The 21,140-nt window shown below is 36.3% G+C and overlaps 1 protein-coding gene across 11 annotated transcripts in view; it reads right to left on the bottom strand.

Moving 5' to 3' along the window:
• AKAP9 (A-kinase anchoring protein 9) overlaps positions 1-21,140 on the bottom strand; it is a 165,126-nt gene that overhangs the window by 14,669 nt on the left and 129,317 nt on the right. For 9 of the 11 annotated variants that reach the window (XM_024990970.2, XM_024990971.2, XM_024990972.2 and 6 more), the window contains 11 exons: positions 19,719-19,823; positions 14,428-14,580; positions 13,914-14,093; positions 11,872-12,948; positions 10,542-10,682; positions 9,574-10,062; positions 9,070-9,133; positions 8,863-8,984; positions 8,108-8,299; positions 7,644-7,832; positions 4,992-5,136 (listed from right to left, as the gene is read on the bottom strand). In XM_024990970.2, coding sequence (XP_024846738.1) covers positions 4,992-5,136; positions 7,644-7,832; positions 8,108-8,299; positions 8,863-8,984; positions 9,070-9,133; positions 9,574-10,062; positions 10,542-10,682; positions 11,872-12,948; positions 13,914-14,093; positions 14,428-14,580; positions 19,719-19,823 — 2,857 coding nt within the window. The remainder of the gene's footprint in view (positions 1-4,991; positions 5,137-7,643; positions 7,833-8,107; positions 8,300-8,862; positions 8,985-9,069; positions 9,134-9,573; positions 10,063-10,541; positions 10,683-11,871; positions 12,949-13,913; positions 14,094-14,427; positions 14,581-19,718; positions 19,824-21,140) is intronic. The other 2 variants (XM_024990978.2, XM_024990979.2) reach the window with 1 other exon arrangement.

Genomic DNA, 21,140 nt, shown 5'->3' with positions numbered 1-21,140 from the left:
AATAGATGAATATGTAGATTTTCCTCATAGTGCTAAATCCTCAAGATTTCAGAACTATGAACATATAAGGATGATAAAAGTTTAACAGAATTCATTACTGGATATAAGACTTGAAATAAACAAAAAAAGTTCCCTTAATACCATAAATAGGAACTTGTATCTGTTCATTAAGAATTTCGATAGCTCACACAAAAAAATTCCAAGTTTCTGACAGCCAAAGTACTGGTGATTCCGATTACAATAATCAGCAACGCCTGCTGGCTTTGTTCAGCCCTCCTCCACAGAAGTCCCTAGGAACTTCATTATAACAGAAGGGGGAAGTCCAAAGGCCAATCTGGATCATGGTTTTGTCTTTAAAAACAGACCAAATCCTTGCTACATGTGTATTGCAAGAAAACAAAATATTTAAATCTCCAAGTGAAAAAAAAGGTCATGAAATATTTATCAGGATCCATCTTTATAAAAAATATAAACTTATGTACATATACACAACGAAAAGGTCTGAAGACATATTTCCTGGGTGTTAACAGTCATTTATTTTAGGATTTAGGAGATTCCAGGGTGATTTTTACTCTGTTTTTTGCTTCTCTGCTCTACCATAAATGTATTTTTATTTATTTTGGCTGTTCTGGGTCTCTGTTGCTGTGCAGCCCTTTTCTCTGGGTGTGGTGCTCAGGTTTCTCATTGCTGTGGTTTCTCTTGTTGCAGAGCACGGTCTCTAGGCTCGGGGGCTTCAGTCACCGTGCTCCCAGTTTCCAGAGCACACAGGCTTAGCTGCTCTGAGGCACGTGGGATCTTCCTGGACCAGGTATCAAACCTGCGTTCCCTGTACTGGCAAGCAGATTTCTTACCGCTGAGCCACAGGGGAAGCCCTACCGTAAGTGTATTTTTAACTTGAAGCTCATCAGTTCCTATTAGAAGTCATATTACTGGTGTCAGGAGATAGGATTAACATTGACTTTAGACTATTCATGTTATTTAAGCTTTTGAAACTATTTCTTAGGGAGTAGAGTCTCAGGATTTATATATATAAATATGTATATATGTGATAGTAACTAAGCTTTCAACGGGGTTCTATTTATTTAAATGAAGTAATAGCAATAAATTCTCTAAAAATAATCTTCAATTAATCCTGTGTCTAAACATAAGGAATATATTTAATTTGCGGCCTTACTACACCTATTTTATCTAAAATATTTTAAGATATTTAAATTCTTCAGCTTTTCGATGACAAATGTGAGACTGATATAAATTTCAAAATAGGCAAAGGCAATGCCAAAGAATGCTCAAACTACCGCACAATTGCACTCATCTCACACACTAGTAAAGTAATGCTCAAAATTCTCCAAGCCAGGCTTCAGCAATATGTGAACCGTGAACTTCCTGATGTTCAAGCTGGTTTTAGAAAAGGCAGAGGAACCAGAGATCAAATTGCCAACATCTGATGGATCATGGAAAAAGCAAGAGAGTTCCAGAAAAACATCTATTTCTGCTTTATTGACTATGCCAAAGCCTTTGACTGTGTGGATCACAATAAACTGTGGAAAATTCTGAAAGAGAGGGGAATATCAGAACACCTGATCTGCTTCTTGAGAAATCTGTATGCAGGTCAGGAAGCAACAGTTAGAACTGGACATGGAACAACAGACTGGTTCCAAATTGGGAAAGGAGTACATCAAGGCCGTATATTGTCACCCTGTTTATTAAACTTATATGCAGAGTACATCATGAGAAACGCTGGACTGGAAGAAACACAAACTGGAATCAAGATTGCCGGGAGAAATATCAATAACCTCAGATATGCAGATGACACCACCCTTATGGCAGAAAGTGAAGAGGAACTAAAAAGCCTCTTGATGAAAGTGAAAGTGGAGAGTGGAAAAGCTGGCTTAAAGCTCAACATTCAGAAAACGAAGATCATGGCATCTGGTCCTACCACTTCATGGGAAATAGATGGGGAAAGAGTGGAAACAGTGTTAGACTTTATTTTTCTGGGCTCCAAAACCACTGCAGATGGTGACTGCAGCCATGAAATTAAAAGATGCTTACTCCTTGGAAGGAAAGTTATGACCAACCTAGATAGCATATTCAAAAGCAGAGACATTACTTTGCCAACAAAGGTTCGTCTAGTCAAGGCTATGGTTTTTCCTGTGGTCATGTATGGATGTGAGAGTTGGACTGTGAAGAAGGCTGAGCGCCGAAGAGTTGATGCTTTTGAACTGTGGTGTTGGAGAAGACTCCTGAGAGTCCCTGGGACTGCAAGGAGATCCAACCAGTCCATTCTGAAGGAGATCAGCCCTGGGATTTCTTTGGAAGGAATGATACTAAAGCTGAAACTCCCGTACTTTGGCCACCTCATGCGAAGAGTTGACTCACTGGAAAAGACTCTGATGCTGGGGGGGATTGGGGGCAGAAGGAGAAGGGGACGACAGAGGATGAGATGGCTGGATGGCATCACTGACTCGATGGACGTGAGTCTGAGTGAACTCCGGGAGTTGGTGATGGACAGGGAGGCCTGGCGTGCTGCGATTCATGGGGTCGCAAAGGGTCAGACACGACTGAGCCACTGATCTGATCTGATCTGATCTGATGGGTGTTTCTACCTTTATATTAAACCAAAATGAAAACAAAGATATGTATCCTTTCTACACATGATGAAAATTCAGATCTCACTTTAATGTCTAATGATTTTGAGAGAAATCAGCTCTAATGAACAGATACTCCTCTTGAAAAGTGAAGAAAAGATCTGAACAAGCATATCACAGTAGCACAAATCCAGCTAGCCAATAATCATATGACAAACTTAGAGAAATGTAAATTAAAACCATAATAGCAATCCACTGCATACCCACTAGACGGGCAATCAAGGGCTGACATCATCAACTTTTGGCAAAAATGTGAAGCAACAGAACTTTCTAGAGCTATACTGCTAGAAAGTGCACAAACTGATATGACCGTGTTGGTAAAGAGTCGGGCATTATCTAATAAATCTGAATATATACATTTTATGACCTAGCAATATACGTATCCAGAAGACTCATGCAAGAATGCATCAGAAACACGGCATAACCATGTGCAGAACGGTACTGAATTTAACAGCCAGAAAGTAGAAATAACCTCAATGTTTAACCACAGAATGAATATATAAATTGATATAAACTGTGAAGTAGTCACACAAGGGAATTCTATATAGTAACAAAAATGAACTAGAGATAAATGTAACGCAGAAGAATGTCATAGAGAGGTGAAAGAGATAAGACACAAAAATTTATCAGAGTGATAAAGTGTAAGAGCAGGAAATACTTTAAACTTACATGGTTTAGGAATATGTAAAAAGGCAGTTAAAAACTCAGGATAATGGTTACCTCTAGAGTACCACAGAGGAACATGTGTTCTATATCACTACAGAGTAGCAGAAGCAGACTTCTGGAACACTTGATACGGGTGAGGTTTCCACAGGAACTCATTTCATAGTGTTTATATTGTATATTTCTGCATTTTGTAATTTTCTATATATATGTTATAGTTTGAAAATACAAAAAAGGTATTAAAAAAGAAATGGTTATTTCCATTGAGGAGTTCTTTTTCTTTTAGGTTATCCTCACACAAAGCTTCAAAACAAAGAAAGATAATGAGCTTAATAACTAAACAACCTGATCAAGGCAATGCCTGCTCATTTTAAATTAAAATTAAATATATCTGTTTATATGGGCTTCTCAGGTGATTCAGTGGTAAAGAATCTGCCTGCCAATGCAGGAGATGTGGGTTTGATCCCTGGGTCGGGAAAATCCCCTGGAGAAGGAAATGGCAACCCACCCCAATATTCTTGTCTGGAAAATCCCATGGACAGAGGAGCCTGATGAGTTATAGCATATGCGGTCGCAAAAGAGTTGGACAGCAACTAAATAACAACAATCTGTTTATATGTCAGAAAATTGCTGTCTCTTGGACTGAAGTATTCTGTAAGAGTTACCATCATTCTCTCTCCACACATAGCTAGCTGAAGTCAATTTCAACTTCTGTAGAAGATAAAGGGCTTTCCTGTTGGCTCAGACGATAAAGAATCCGCCTGCAATGTGGAAGACTTGGGTTTGATCCCTGGGTTGGGAGGATCCCCTGGAGAAGGGAACAGTTACCCACTTCATACGTATTCTTGCCTGGAGAATCCCAAGAACAGAGGAGCCTGGTGGGCCACAGTCCGTGGGGTACAGAGTTGGACACGACTGGGGAACTTTTACTCAGCCATAGGAGATAAATGCAAAGTCCTGTGCTATTTTAAAGCACGTCCTTACCAGCCTGTTTGGCGCACACAGCATTTTTTCTCTTGCGACTGAGCAATAACCCCCTTACTTCCACCACTGCCGTACGTGCCAAGTCACTTAAATCATGTCTGACTCTTTGCGACCTCATGAACTGTAGCCCTCCAGGCTCCGCTGTCAATGGGATTCTCCAGGCAAGAATACTGGAGTGGGTTGCCATGCCCTCCTCCAGGGGATCTTCCCGACCCAGGGATTGAACCTGAGTCTCTTAAGTCTGCTGCACTGGCAGTCAGATTCTTTACCACTAGCATTCACCACCACCACCTCCTCCCAATTTCAAGAACTATCGCTTTTTTTTTTTTTTTTTTTAAGATGGAGCAATAAGCTTAGATGGCATAGCATAACTGAGCATTTTTTATCTCATTCCCAAAGCTGAGTATGAGTTTTTGCCTGGCTAGAAAACCCTATGTAAACAAATATATTTCAATTCTAAAAAATATTTTTAGTATTATACATGTGTGTGTATATATCTTTTATACATATATCTTAAAACAAACTGGAGACCTCTTTAATCCCTAGAGTAATTAATGCAGATTAACATACTGATAGGAGAATGAGGAAAAAATGTGACAAAGAAGAAATGTGTTTTAACTGAATAATAACAAGAGAAGCAAAATGAAACAGTTTCTTTCACCCATTTATGTCACCATATGAGCCTGTCCTATAGCATACCTTGGCTTGGCTGATCAATTTCTTGCTCTCTTTTCAGAGTCGTTTTCTTAATACTCATTTGAGAATGCAGTGCTTGAATTTCAGCTAACAAGCTCCTTCTGTCTGCTTTTTGGAGGCATTCCATAGCTGCTTGATATTCAATACCCTGTAAAAGAAAAAGTCAAGAGGGTTGTAAAGACAATAACAAACCAGGAAGTCTGAAGAAGTATGACATGCTAAAATTTTGGGAAAAGTTACTAATTTTCTCTTCCTGATCATTAGGATTTACTTTACAGATTATTAGTCTTTGCATTTATTTCAAAAATCTTTAAACACACGATAAAATATAATGAGTAATATAATGAACACGCATGTACTTAGCCCAAGAAATAGCCCCTACACAGCTGAAGTCCCTCGGGCACAACTCCGTGAACACACGGTCCTCTGCACCATCTGCTCAAGAAACAACTAGGTTCTAAGTCTGGTGCTACTCTCATGCACTCTGTGTAATACACTACATACACACACACCCCTAAAATATACACAGTTCTGTTTTACGTGTTTCAAAACTTCATATAAATGGCATCATACTGTATTCATGTTTGCTTTTTTCACTGGATACATTGGTGAACCATCCTGGCTCTACTTCACACTCATTTCAGTGTCATGTAGTATTGCCTGCTATGAATAATATAGCACATTTTATTTGAGCATCTTTTCATATATTTATTGGATACTCTTTTATTTCTTTCATGAGCACATACTTTAACACCTGTCCATTTTCCCACTGACTGTTCTATTCTCATTAGGTATTTGGTTTGTAGATTTCTTTTCTTGTGATATTTCTGTCTGGTTTTAGACTTAGAGCAATACTGGCCTCATGGAATGAGCTGGCGAGTGTTTCCTTCTTTATTTTGCCAGAATTTGTGAAGAACTAGTATTATGTCTTTCAACATTTGGGAGAATTCACTCGTGAAGCCATCTAATCCTGAGCCCTACTTTGTGAAAAGTTTTAAAACTACGAATTTTACTCTTTGTTATACGTCTACTCAGATTTTCTACTTTTTCATCAGTTTTAGTAGTACGTATACTTTTAGGAATTTGTCCATTTGATGCTACTGTAAATAATTATTTTTAAAATTACATTTGGGACTTTCCTCTTTTTAAAAATATAAATTTATTTATTTTAATTGGCGGCTAATTACTTTACAATATTGTATTGGTTCTGCCATACATCAACACATTTGGGACTTTGCTGGTGTCCCACGCTGAAGACTCTGCACTCCACTGCAGAGGTGCCGGTTCCATCCGTGGCATGCCTGCCTGTGCGCTTAGTCGCTCAGTTGTGTCTAGCTGACTCTCTGAGACCCTCTGGACTGTAGCCCACCTGTCTCCTCTGTCCATGGGATTTTTCAGACGAGACTAGTACAGTGAGTTGTGGTTTCCTTCTCCAGGGGGTGTCTTTCCAATGCAGGGATCAAACCCACGTCTCCTGTGTCTCCTGTACTGCAGGCTTCTTTACCTGCTCAGCCACTGGGGAAGCCCCTTGATCCCTGGTGGGAGAACTAAAATCCCACAAGCCTCATGTTGTGGCCAAAATTTAAAGGGTGTTTTACCATTTTCCTTAACTTAGTCTCCAGAAAAGCCTCTATTTTATTTACCTTTCAGAGTCAACTTTTAGCTTTTCATCCTCTCTACTGTACCAGTGTATCCATTTCATTAATTTCTTTTTTCTTTATTACAGTTGAGCCTATTTGTGGATTACATATTTAAGAATGTCTACTCATGAAAATTTATCTGTGACCCTAAATTCAATACTTGTGATGCTCTTAACAGTCATTCTCAAACATGTGCATAGAGCGGCAAGAAATTAAAACTGCCACATTCACATGTTTCTAGTGGAAATCGAGCAAGGTGATATTTTGCCATCTTTTTATTTCTTATGCTGTAAACAAGTGTCCTTTCTGTCATCCTTTTAGTGCCATATTTTGGGTACATTTGTGCTTTTTACTGATGATTTTGCTGTTTAAAATGGTTCCCAAACACAGACATGAAGTACTGTCCAGTATGCCTAAGCACAACAGGGCTGAAAGACACATGACAGAGAAGATGCATGTGTTAGAAAAGTTTTAAGTTACAGTGCAGCTGGCCATGAGTTCAATGTTAAAGATTCAACAATACATAATCAACAGGGTGTCTTTAAACAGAAATGCACATAAAACAAGATTACACATTGACTGCTTGACAAAAATGTCACCGCCAGGGACTCACAGGCTTTCCCTGCTGGCAATGGCTCGGTATTCACAACAGCTTTACCAGTCTTACTGCTGCAAATGAAGAGAACTGAGGGTATTTTATTCTTTCTGTTTTCTTTAGACTTATTTTGTTACTCTTTTTCTAACTTCCCAAATTGGATGATTAACTCATTAATTTTTAGTCCTGCTTATTTTCTAACATAAGAGAAAATATCTGTAGTAATACTTTTTATCCTAAATATTCTTAGTGGCTCCTGTTAAAATTTTAACCTTAAGATTTACTCTAAAACTAATAAATAACTCATTTTATATAAATAACTATAAATATTTCTAATAAACTAATAAATAACTCATTTTCTCATTACTATTAAAAAGCATTCTTTGTTTTAAAGTTTTTCTTACAGTCTCATTTTGATACCTGTTCTTGTATTCTCTGTTCCAGACAGTTTAATAATCCAACCGCATCTCCTATACCTAGAGCTGTCAGCTCGGTCTGAAATGCGGCTAGGAAAACACTGCGCTCCTTTAAGAAAACCTGCTGAACAGCAAGCAGAAGTTCACCTCGCCAGTCAGAGGTGCTCTCATGAGGTTGAGAACTATCATAAACCTGGCAGAGTACAAAAAACAAAAGTTAGTTTTCAAATAAGCTAAGAACTGTTCTAGGTATCTGTTCAAGGTATCTGTCTGCTAACCAGAATCAGCATTGCAAGTCTAAGAGGATACAAATTTACTTTCAAGTGTGCAACTTGGAGCATTTAAACAATACATAGAAATTTATGTGAAAAACATCATAAAAGACAACAGTTAATTTGGCAAACAAAGTGCCTTATTATTGATAAAAATCATATAAAGCTACTTAGATGCACAATAGTCTTTGAGTACCTTGGCTTCTCTTTGAACTTGCATTTTGGTAATTAAATCCTTAAGAGATGAGATTGTACTGAGGTAAGCTCTTCTCTCTTCCAGCCAAGACTCTGATGTCTGCTGAGCAGAATGGTCTTCTCCATCACTACAGGGAGACTCAGTGAGCGAGAGCACCTGCATGCCTTCATTATGGACAGCTCTCAGCAGTCCCTAGAAGCCACAACACAAAAGCCAGAATTAAGACATTTTCAAAAACTGTCAAGTCAGACATGAAAAGAGGAATCCCAGACAGACAGATTTAGAAAAGCCACTGCAGAAAGGAAACGCCAGCCTGCCATCACTGAACACTTTCTTCCTCCAGAGGGGCACACCAATCCCAGAAGACTGCCTATGCCCTTACGTGGCACTCATCTCCTAGGTTCTTTCTATTTATCTAACGTGCTCTTCTTGGATTTATATCAGGCACTAATTTGACCAAAAGAAATATGTAGAAGATAGGTTCTAGACTGAGACTGCTTTAATAATTTGGCAAACAAAAATATTAGGAATGGAAAGTTTTAAAAATCTTTATACAATTAAATATACTCTAATTATCTGTAAAATACAGAAATAAAACTAAATAGAGCCACAAGTTTCCTTCTAGCTATGAATTTTTCTCTTCAGAGAGATCTTAATATAGTAAGATCTTCTATACTAACTTCTAATAAACTATTATGTTCAACATAGAAACTACACTCGCTAAGTTTTACTGAAAGATGGCTGTCTTTTAGTACCTTTATTTTCTTTGGAAATGAATCTCCTGAACTTTCACCTTCTTCTCCTTGGCCTTCCGATGCCGTGTCAAATCCTTGACTTTGTGAAAGATAAATTCCCTGACCCCAGTCTGATCCAGAATCTAAAATAAAGAAAACCATTGACTATTAAAGAGAAACAAACTTTTTTAAGTAAGTACTATAAAAATTCCAGTTTATATAACTTACCACTGGAACATATTTCTCTAGTTTGGTAAGCATCAGAATGTGTTAACCCAGGAATTGAGGAGCCCTAATCAGAGAAAACAAAGAAATAAAACATGTTTTGCTTTATTAAAAAAAAAGGTCCAATGAACATTTTACTTTTTTTGTAATGCTGTCAAACAAATATGTCACACCTTTCACAATAAATAAAACTATCCATGGTTTACAGTAAGGCTTTAATTTTTTTCTTCAGGGATATTACAATAAGAGACATTAATTTTAATATATTACAATAAGGGACAGAAATTAAGGAATGATAACATCAGGTTCTAAATCTGCACCGGAGCTTTGTGGGACATTACTATTTGACTGTACACAAAAGATAGATTTTAAATTGTAGTTTTATTATAAGGAAGAAATTGCCCCCAAATTTGTCTCTTAACAACATAAAATTTTTTGGGGAAAAAAAAAAAAAAAAACAACAACAACCACAGAATGCTGAAAAAATACACTGTGAAAACCAAATACCTCTTTAGACCTCAGACACTGGATCACCGCCTTCAAGGTACTACACTCCTCTGTCAGCAACTGGACAGTGACATAGTGATCCCTCTTTAAGGTTTCAGCTTCTGAAATGTGTCTGGATTCCATATCCAGGATTTCGGCAGCATGTAGTTCTTGCATCTGCTCAATCTTTTCAGTAAACTGATTAATTATTTCAGTGACTTCTTCTGATGAACATTCCCTCCGTAAGTCAGTCTGGATTCCTGCATTTCTAACAAGAACTTGTGGAGTCTGATTGCTGCTGCTGACCTTGAGGGTCCCATCTGTCTGGGATGCGGAGCTCTGACCCACTTTTATAGGAAGTGGCTCTAATGTGCAGACCTTTCTATCTTCTTGTACCTCAGTATTATTTTCTCTTTCTGAGAAGCAGGATAATTTTGCTTCTGCCTTTTTGAGTTGATCCCTAACTTGGCTTAAATCTTTCTGGAGAAATGCCGTATATGTTTCTTTTACCTAAAACATAAAACAACAGTTTAGAACATTCAGGTAAAAATATCACATGTAGAATTTAGGGTTGAGAGTATAATCATGTTAGTATGCTCATTTTCCACAGAATAACAGGGAAAACATTTCAGAAACAGAGTTTTCATACACATTTGCATATATATAAAGTCACAGATTAACACAGAAGTGAAATCATTTTATCGGACTCTATTTTTGGTTCTCAGGGGTTAACATCCGTCCTTCTCCTTCTTTATTAACTAGACTAGAAGATTAAAAGCATCCCCCTTTTAAGAGATTAAAAGAGATTCCAAGGAAAACCAAACAAGAAAGATGAGAGCAATGAAATTTATAATAACTTTTCATCAAATTTATGAAAGATTTTTTTTCCCTAAGCTGTTAAATTATAGATCTGAGATTGTTTTCATATTAAGAGAATATACACTTTGAAATAAAATAGGTAGAAATAGAAGCTATGTTATTAATTTTACCAAAAGTTCTTCCTGAAGTTTTTCTGCCTTCTCTTTGTAACTGGCAAGTTCTTCTTTAGTAGCAGCAGACTCTGCTCTAACAGTCTCAAGCTGACCAAAAAGTCCACTTTCTTCATTGGTATGAAACAGCTCAGCAGTTGTCTAAATGGTAGTGGAAAACACAAACATGTCATTTTCAAAAAATAAAGCCAAATTCAAGGTACTTGAATATTTCAATAAAGCTTTTTCAGGAACAACTGCCTATCAGATTAAAGGGGTTAAATAGACCCATGTTCTTTCAACAAATAGGGAAACTCTTCAGAACCATCAATTTATATTCTTGAGTCAGTACACACACACACACACACACACACACACACACAGAATGATTTTTCTGGGAATGAAAGGTAAATCAGGTCATTAGAATATATCCTAAAAAATTTTATAATTAATGAAACAGTTTCAGTTATCTATTCAAAAATTTTTCATATTTATATCACTCTCCTCAAAAGATATGAGGTGGTTTGGTAAGATATTTCTTAGATACTAAGAAATAATAAAATCTTACTAAGATATTTTAATCATATGGAAAGTCACATTACTGTTTTAAATATTATTTACAGTAATTTATATAGTTTCAGTTAGCTAGAAGGAAAAAGCCTAGTAAATGGAAAGAATCACTACTCTTTGACAAATAAATATTCATAGGAACCTAATATATCAGTTAATTTCTGGTGTTCAGATAAGACTACACAGTACTCAAAATTACAAATATATAAAGTGAGAATCTGAAAATTAAAGTCCTTCCACATCTGTCCTATGCTAATACCTACGCTTTCAGAACTTCACATAAACAGACTTTCAGAGAAGAAAGGATGAAATCTAACAGGTATAGAATCTGTAAAAGCAAATGATTTATCACTCATACATTAATGCACTAGAACACTAATATATTCTGATATTTTTCATTGTGTAAAAGGAATGATAACACTTACCATGCATATTGGAAGAAAGAGGGAAAAAATCCACACAAGTTCCAGAGGACATTTGCTATCCTTAACATTTCCACGTTTCTTGGGACTGCTCTACTTACGACTGCTCATAATGACTATGGCAGTAAAATAAATACTGTGATTTTAAAACTATACAAAATACAGTTTGTATCCATTATTCTAGTGATAATAATATGACCATACAGAATGGTCATTTTTTAAAAATAAAAACCCTTTATATATGGAGTTGCTAGATATAAAGAGCATTGTTTGAATTTAATAAGTTAGCAGTAAGTTTAAGGAAAAGGGAAAAGAGTTTCTTAAGGTATTTAAGTGAAAAAGATCAAATACAAACTAACCTTGAGAATTTCAAAGTCTCCTGGAGGGCTTCTTTCCCTTTCTTTGCTTCCCTGTTTTTTCTCATTGTCCTCCAATAGCTTCTGCAGTTCTAGTAGCTTCTTTTCTTTTTCCAGAGCATTTTTTTCTGCAATTTCTATCTGTTCTTTTTCTAAAATCAAACTAGTCTGCATTTCAACCACCTGGCTTTCTAATTCTGATATTCTCAAGGTCAGTGCTGACACATTTGACTCCATTTCATTTTCTGTTAGTTGAGTCAAATTCTGTATATTCGTTCTTTCAGGTTTTGATGAAGTTGATTGTTTATCTTGCCAGAATTTTGCATATTCTTTAACTGCTTCAAGTTGGACTTGACTCACAAGAGCAGCGGCAACTTTTTCCTCAAGTGTATTCTGTAGGTTTACAATCTTGTTTTCCAGCACTTCTTTTTCAGACTGGCCTTGCTCCTGCATGTCCTTCATCTGTTTACGGCACTGGGTGAGTTCTAAGTCCTTTGCGCTCACAGTGCTCTCGAGCTGTAGCACCTTTGTTTCCAAGCTGCTTATGGAAACTTTGCTGTTTTCTTCAAAAGAATTGAGGTAAGTCTGATTTTCTAGGGGCTGAAGAGCGTCCTCAGGAAGGACTACCTCTAGTCCTGGTTTGTTTTTGTTCAGGTCATCTATGGCCAAGTTAACACTTTTCCCTGGTATGCTATGGATTTTTTCACTTTTTTCACGTTCTCTCTTTAAGTTGTATAATTCTTCTGTTAGTTGGTTCATTTTTAAATTGGTTTCTTTAAGTGCATTTTTTGTCAAGGCCATTTCTTCATTAGTGTTTTCTACTTGCTGTTCCAAAGCCAATTTTTCAGCTGTTACCATATCCAACTGATGTTTTAAACTATCTGCTTCTTCTGGGAGAGAATTAGCAACCACTGATGTCTTTTGTTCAATATTTGCCAATTCCTGTTGAAGTTTTTCAATCACTTCATTCAGCTGCTCGATTTCTTCTTCTCTATTTTTCTTCACACGTTCTTGATCACTCAACAAACATTCTATCTGGGTTTCAAGATCCCTTATAAGTTCATTTTTTTCTTCAATAACCTATCAGTTAAGAAAAAAGCAACATATGTAATAACTATGTATTTATATTTGGGGAATTTTATTTTATTAAGGCAATATCTTATTAAAGTGTTGATCATATACACAAAAATACTTCTCAGAAATACTAAATTTTAATATAGACCACCAGTCTTACATCATACCAAAAATGACCTTACTAGAACTTCTTTCAGAAAATTATTAAATATAGAGTAATTTATGCATTTAATAGCTGATTTCCTGAAAGTAAAATAGTCAGTATCAATATATTCTAATTGAAAAGGATGAAAAGTATTAAAATAAAAGTCTATAACAGATAGTGCTTAAATATCACTATCTTATTTAAAAACTCAAACATAATAGAAGAATTTTGAAGTTTTTAATATTTCGGTTAGAACGATAGGACGAAATCTGAGGTACCAGAGACTATGAAACATCAAAAATGTTTGACAATATTAGGAATGGATACAAATACACATAGCTTGTTAAACTAAGATGTCTTAATAAATCAAAATTAATGGATAAAAGAGAATTAGGTTTTATTTGGTTTTTACATTAAAAAATAAACTGAAAAATAACTATTTTGCCCTTTAAAATTCTAGCTTAACCACTATGAAAAACAGTATGGAGGTTCCTTAAAAAAAGGAAAACAGAATATGATCCAGCAATTCCATTCCTGGGCATATATCCAGAAAAGGCAAGAAGTCTAATTTGAAAAGATACACACACCCCAATGTTCACAGCAACACAAATGACTATACATAAAAAAGATAAGCATGAAAGGTTAACTGTATAAGCAGGGAACTCTGTTTAATATCTTGTAATAACTTATAATGGAAAATAATCTGGAGAAAACTAGATCCGTTTGCTGTACACCTGAAATTAACACCATAGTGTAAATCAACTACTTCAATAAAAATAAAGTTCTAATTTAAATAGTTTCATATAGTAATTTTAAATTAGTGTACCTTGTTATCTGTCGTCATTTTAAGTTGATGCTGAAGTTTCATAATTTGCTCATTCAATCGGTCAATTTCTACCTCTTTTTCTTGCATTATTTGAGCAAATTTCCCAAACAGTACATGTTGATCCTGAGTAGAGATAGCATCAGATTCCTTTATGATAAATCCCAGTTTCTCCATTTCATCCTAGGAACAAAGATAACCATCCCAGTTGGATAGAGCATTACATGTGATCTTTAGACCATTCTGTCAATTAACTCTTACCAAGCTACAGCACCCAAAATGTTCAAAGCTACTATATAATTATTGTAAATCAATAAATTTTAAAATGTTTTGATACAGGTCTCCAAAATTTTTCATATGTTGGGTTGAACATAAACTCTATGCAAATCCATTTGCAGCTATTATTCCTCTGTTAAGCATTATGTAGCAGCTGGATTTAGCAAATGCTTAATACTTATGACTATACAAGACAAAAACAATGAATTATTTAGAGGCAAAGTTTTCCTTGAGCAATTACCTTAAATAATGTGTTTTCTTGTTCAAGTTCTTGTAGGCGGGTAGTAGATTCCTTTTTCTGTATTTCTAACTGCATATGTAGCTGCTGGACTTCTTCATTCTTATTTTCCAGTTCTTCTCTGAACTGTTCTAACTGCTCTTCTAAGTTTGTGATCTTTGATATCAAAATTATCAAAGGGAGAGAGAAAAATACTGTTCATATAGATGTTTATTTGTCAAGAGAGAATGAAGACTGCTGGATTAAGCTCTACAGGATGCATGCTTAAAACAGGTGAGCCATGAAAATAAAGGAAAGGGGTTTCTCTAAGCCAGATATAACTGCGTGGTTTCCAGACATTTTCAAACTAAACACTTTAAAACTATCCTTCCCAGAGGAAGGCTATAAGGAGCCATTTCCTACCAAATATTATCTCCTGATAAAGCATAAAAGAGTTATGAGAGGAAGGGAAAGAATCCACATTTTAAATCTTATTTTATGTTAAATTAACTGCTATCAAAAAGGCTCAAGAAAGCTGTAGAATTAAGTCAGTTATTTTAGCCACCAAATGAGACTAACTCAATTCAGTCCATATTAATACTTAACCCCATAAAAGGTTTGGCAGCCACATGCCTTATTTGGGCAGAAGGGAGCAGAGGCAGACTCTAAGACCAAGAGATACTTAGGTCTGACACACAGAAACTTACAGAGTAAGTTAGTAAACCATTTTAGGAGAATAACTCGAGTGTTCCTATGCATAAGACAACTGAATTCAGCTCTGAGCACAGATTATCACTAATGGTAAAGCAATTGCTCTTTGATAGTTATATAGAGATTAAAACTAATGGTGAATAGTAACAGCTATTTATATTTTAAAAATTGGGCTTGCTTGAGGACAGGAACAGTTGTTTACCCCAATGCTTTGCAAGTTCTTCTACATTTTTAATGAATGGATTTTCAAATGCTTATTTATCTAATGATCAAAACTGCTGCATTAAGACCAACCTAAGATACAAGGGCAGCATTTAGTGGCAGCTGGCCCAAAGAATACTTATAAATCATTCATCATCTTAGAACTTGAAAGGGGGCACATTCTGATTACACACCAACATGTAGTCAGAGGAGGAGGAAATGGCAACCACTCCAGTATTCTTGCCTGGAGAATTCCATGGACAGAGGAGCCTCTAAGGCTACAGTTCATGGGGTAACAAAGGGTCGGACACGACAGAGTGACTGAGTACACGTAGTCAGAATTATATCTTAGCATTAGCAAAGCAAAGACCTTCAAAATCATTTAACCTAATATTTCTGTAACAGAAATCATATTTATATTAGTAATAAATAGCCATCATTTATAGCTTCCCTGATGACTCAGATGGTAAAGAATCTGCCTGCAATGCAGGAGACTCAGGTTCGATTTCTGGGCCGGGAAGATCCCCTGAAGAAAGGAATGGAAACCCACTCCATATTCTTGCCTGGAGAATTCCATGGACAGAAGCCCGTGGGGTTGCAAAGAGTCGGACATGACCGAGCAACTAACGCTTACAGGCAACTCACTGTTAAGACACTGCATGATATGCTTTATATGTATTATTCTTTAAAAGCCCTGTAATGACTCAGACATGACTGAGCGACTTCACTTGCACTTTTCACTTTCATGCATTGGAGAAGGAAATGGCAACCCACTCCAGTGTTCTTGCCTGGAGAATCCCAGGGACGGGGGAGCCTGGTGGGCTGCCGTCTGTGGGGTCCCACAGAGTTGGACACGACTGAAGCGACTTAGCAGCAGCAGTAGCAATGACTTTATACATCTTTACTAGAATTATCTCCATTTCAGAGATGAGGAAGGGAGTCACTGAGACAGGAGTCCCTTGTTCTGCAGTCACAAGGCTAGTATGTGGAAGTCACTTTTGAACCTCAGGAGTTTACCTCTGGAACCTGACATTCTTAACTATTATTTATCCTACTTCTAATAACTAATGTCTAAGACTTACATTTAAATAATTTTCTTTAATACTGGTATTAAGCTCAGTAATAACACCTGAAATATAGTTATTAGCTGCACACATATAATTATCAGGTTAGTCTCCTGAAAATTGTGATGATTATATCTTCTTCAAAGTTACCTAATAGATGACATTTATACTTCTATCTTCTATGACTACTTTTGGTGACAAGGTATTATTTCAACACATACATAGATATTTAAGCTCAAAATTGCTGCCCTTGCCTGTCTCACCTCACACTTATTTTCTTTTTTGATAAAACAGGTTATGGTCAAATTCTTAGCCTTAATATTCAAAGTGTAGTCCCGGGAGGAGAACTAGCATCACATGGGAACATGTTTGAAGCACAGATTCTCAAGCCTCACCCTGGGCCTACTGAATCAGTCTTCATTTTAAAACAATCCCTAAGGGGATTCATAGCGCATTCAAGTTTCAGAAGCACTCATCTAAAGCACTAACATTCCCATCATAAGCAGCTGAACTTGAGGCATCAAAATAGAGTCTTCAATTCCCAAAATGACACGGTGAGGCATTCTTTCCTCTTCACAGCCAAGACTTCAGTTTTGGTCCCTGGCTGTCTTATTACTGAGGCTATGATAACCAAGAACCAGAAAAATATTATTAAGGTTTAAAAATAGAATGGCAGCTTTTTGGTTTAACCTTGTTTAATTTAGCTACCAAATGATATCTAGATTGTCTGGATTACATTAATTAGCACCTATTTGTGTTTTAAGAATTTTTTCTTTCAAATGTGTACACACACACTGGCTTCAAATGTGTACACACACACATGGGCTACATGCACACACACACACACACCACACACGTGCTTCCCAGGCGGCACTAGTGGTAAAGAACCCTCCTGCCAATGCAGGAGACATAAGAGATACAGGTTAGATCCCTGGGTCTGGAAGATCTCCTGGAGAGGGCATGGCAACCGACTCCAGTATTCTTGCATGGAGAATCCTATGGACAGAGGAGTCTGGTGGGCTACAGTCCACGGGATCACAGAGTCGGACACGACTGAAGCAACTTATCACAGTCCAGCACATAAATACATATATATATCCTAATTAGACAGAAGATTCCTTGAAATTGGTGCTGGTTTTAAAATTGGACAGTGGTGCTCTACACATGGCAATTCAACAAATACTGAATGACTGTTTATGATAATTTCTCATCAGCAAGGCAAAACATGCCTGGATGTTTTGGCAGTAAAGCATCACAAAGCTCCAGAATGAGAGAAATTGAGGAGGAATTCTTGTTCAGCTACTTACTGTGTGACCATGAGCAAGTTCCTTAACCTTTATTAAGATCTGGTTTACTCAATAAAGTGGAAACACCAAAAGAACCTATCCTCAGGGAGAGTTTAAGGTTAAGGACACAAGGCATTAATTAAAATACTGACCACGTTCTAGCACAGACCTCAACAAAGTTAACTATTATTATTTATTATTGTCATTTGTAAGTTCGATCTCATTGCTGCTGCTGCTAAGTCGCTCTACTTAAAACCTATCCTATTGAAAGCATCTTTTTCTTAAAGAAACTCTTCTATTTCTCTCCACATTATTCTCCTCTTATACAGCCTGAAACCCTTATCTATCTTAAGGTTTTCTGTTCTTTCACTCTGCATTTCTAAATATTGTAATAAACTTTTTAAAAAGTTGTACACAAATTAGGCTATCAGAGTAGTGGGAGGTATCTCAAATATAACAACACATAGACATCCTACGTTTATACTGTCAGATATCTGAAAACATTTGTCTAGTGCAGGAAAGAATGCATAAGAAGTTATTTTCTTTAAAAGATAGGTTTCAATTTTACATCCCTATCTTTCAGTCTCCACTTACTGAGTGACTAGGTTCTGAGAGAACACTTGTCACTGTTATTCAAAATTAGTAGACCAAGTTTGTTGTTTAGTCGCTAACTTATGTCTGACTCTTTTGTGACCCCATGGACTGTCACCTGCCAGGCTCCTCTGTCCATGGGATTTCCCAGGCAAGGATACTGGAGTAGATCAAGGTTAGCTGTCAACTTAATTCTTTACTCACTCAGCAAGTCTGGCTCTGTTTCATCTGTAAAAACTGGTAGCTAGTTGATACAAGCTCTCTAAGGTCTGTTGTAATTCCAACAAATATAATTCTAAGTAGGAGACACTTATTAGATCCTTACTTCAAGAAATTAAGAGGTTAAGTAGTGTTAAATAAAATTCAAATGACAATATAAAATTTTACTATATTTAATCAATTATTTCTGCCTTGTGACCAGTTTTGGAGTCCCATTTTTTAGAAAGCAGATCATCTATTTGATTATTTAGTGTAAGAGAAATCTTTAAATGTTAATTTTTTTTGAAGCACACATTAACAAAAGTGATTATATGTCCACAAAAGTGTCCCCAGTCACTCACATAAAAGCCAAAAAGTAAAATAAGAATCTCTCAGATAAACATTAGTTAGTACTATGAGATAATGAGAAAATAATAATTTTCATGAAAATAATCATTTCCATCATTTATATAGATGACTTTTTTCTTCTCTAAACTACAAGTTCTCTGAGCTATAGTTTTAGGTGACATCTAAATCAATCTTCTTTTTTTCAAAGTACTCATTAACACTTATAAACTGTTTACACTCAATAAATACACATCAAATGTTCTGAGAAAATTATATGGAAAGAGATAAAAATGTAATTGAAACTTTTGAAACATTTAAAATGATATGCTATAGCTAGATAGCAAGGAACAATATGCTAGAGAAAAACTGATGATAGACAAAGGTTCAAATAATTAGGACTTGAAAATGATGGCAGTTTTAAAAGTGCATCTTCTGGTTTTCTTGGGGTAGGGGGAAGGGAGGGAGCAGAAAAACATAAAAGAACTTTATAGAATTAAGAAGATGTATATTAGTACACTGTAAAAAGTCACTACTATCTCCCAGGGAAATATAACTTTAGAAAAAACAAACTCCACAGGAAAGCAGGAGTAATTCAAAGCCCATGGCAAGGCCAGGAGGAAGATACTTCCTTGTGCCCCAACACTACTCTCTCTCTCTCCTCTCGTTTTCATTTAATTCATACCTACCAAACTGGCCACCTTTTTGTCCTCAAAACTCCCTTCTCTGTCCAGGCCATGTGTCCCCTCTTCTTCATTCCAGTTTACTCGTTTAAATGTTTACTGCCTTCAACGGCAGCTTAGGCAATGAGCTAAGAAACAGTCTATATACTTTGGTTTCACACCATGAACTCCATTCTAATCAAATTAAATTTTCTAAAGTAATTCAAGCCACATTTTGTCATTAAAAATAAACTTACCTCTTTTTCCTTTCTGTCTATGGCATCTCGCTCTGCCTGCAATTGTATTTCTAGAGACAATTCTGCTTTAGCTTCTATAGCTCCAAAGTGTTTTCGGTCCTCTACCTTTAAATACATAAAAATTTTCTCAAAATTTCAGACATTAAATCCTAATTATCCATTTTAATTGGAGAAGTGTTTCTTGAATTAGAAGTAGTCTACATTAGTGAACAATCAAAAGTTACAACATTCACTCTTGAATGTACTTTATATAAATTAAAACAAGAATGCCTGACAATCTTAAAATTCATTTCTCAGGTAAAATGAAGGCTATCCCCTCATCTCCTACATTCCCAAATTTCCTTATCCTGCTTTTCTTTAGCATAATAGGAACAGATCTCACTGCTTCTTAGCCTAGGGCACGGCATCAGCCTGAACTGGTGCCTACAGCCTGAACTGGTGCCTACAGATTTTCACTTGGCTGTTATTTTAGAATCTTATTCATGCTTAAAAGGGTAATTAAGTCTTCTGGCTTAATCTTTCTTAATCAGGACCCAGTATGCAAGGGATATTTGGAGAAAAGAATAGGGTGGGAAGATTTGAGAGAATGGCATTGAAACATGTATAATATCATGTATGAAATGAGTTGTCAGTCCAGGTTTGATGCACGATACTGGATGCTTGGGGCTAGTGCACTGGGACGACCCAGAGGGATGATATGGGGAGGGAGAAGGGAGGAGGGAGGAGGGTTCAGGATGGGGAACACATGTATAACTGTGGCAGATTCATTTTGATATTTGGCAAAACTAATACAATTTGTAAAGTTTAAAAAAAAAAAAAAGAATAAACAGAAATGGTTATGATGTTAATGAAGACATACAGATACATTATGCAACAATATCAAGAGTCCTTAGGATAAAGCCCACTTGATCATGGTGTATGATCTTTTTAATGTGTTGTTGGATTCTGATTGCTAGAATTTTGTTAAGGATTTTTGCATCTATGTTCATCAGTGATATTGGCCTGTAGTTTTCTTTTTTTGTGGCATCTTTGTCAGGTTTTGGTATTAGGGTGATGGTGGCCTCATAGAATGAGTTTGTAAGTTTACCTTCCTCTGCAATTTTTTGGAAGAGTTTGAGCAGGATAGGTGTCAGCTCTTCTCTAAATTTTTGGTAGAATTCAGCTGTGAAGCCGTCTGGACCACGGCTTTTGTTTGCTGGAAGATTTTTGATTACAGTTTCAATTTCCGTGCTTGTGATGGGTCTGTTAAGATTTTCTATTTCTTCCTGGTCGAGTTTTGGAAAGTTGTACTTTTCTAAGAATTTGTCCATTTCTTCCACGTTGTCCATTTTATTGGCATATAATTGTTGATAGTAGTCTCTTATGATCCTTTGTATTTCTGTGTTGTCTGTTGTGATCTCTCCATTTTCGTTTCTAATTTTG

This window comes from Bos taurus, chromosome 4 (genome assembly GCF_002263795.3).
Source record: "Bos taurus isolate L1 Dominette 01449 registration number 42190680 breed Hereford chromosome 4, ARS-UCD2.0, whole genome shotgun sequence".
NCBI classification, from domain to species: Eukaryota; Metazoa; Chordata; class Mammalia; order Artiodactyla; family Bovidae; genus Bos; species Bos taurus.
This window is presented reverse-complemented; position numbering and strand designations above follow the sequence as displayed.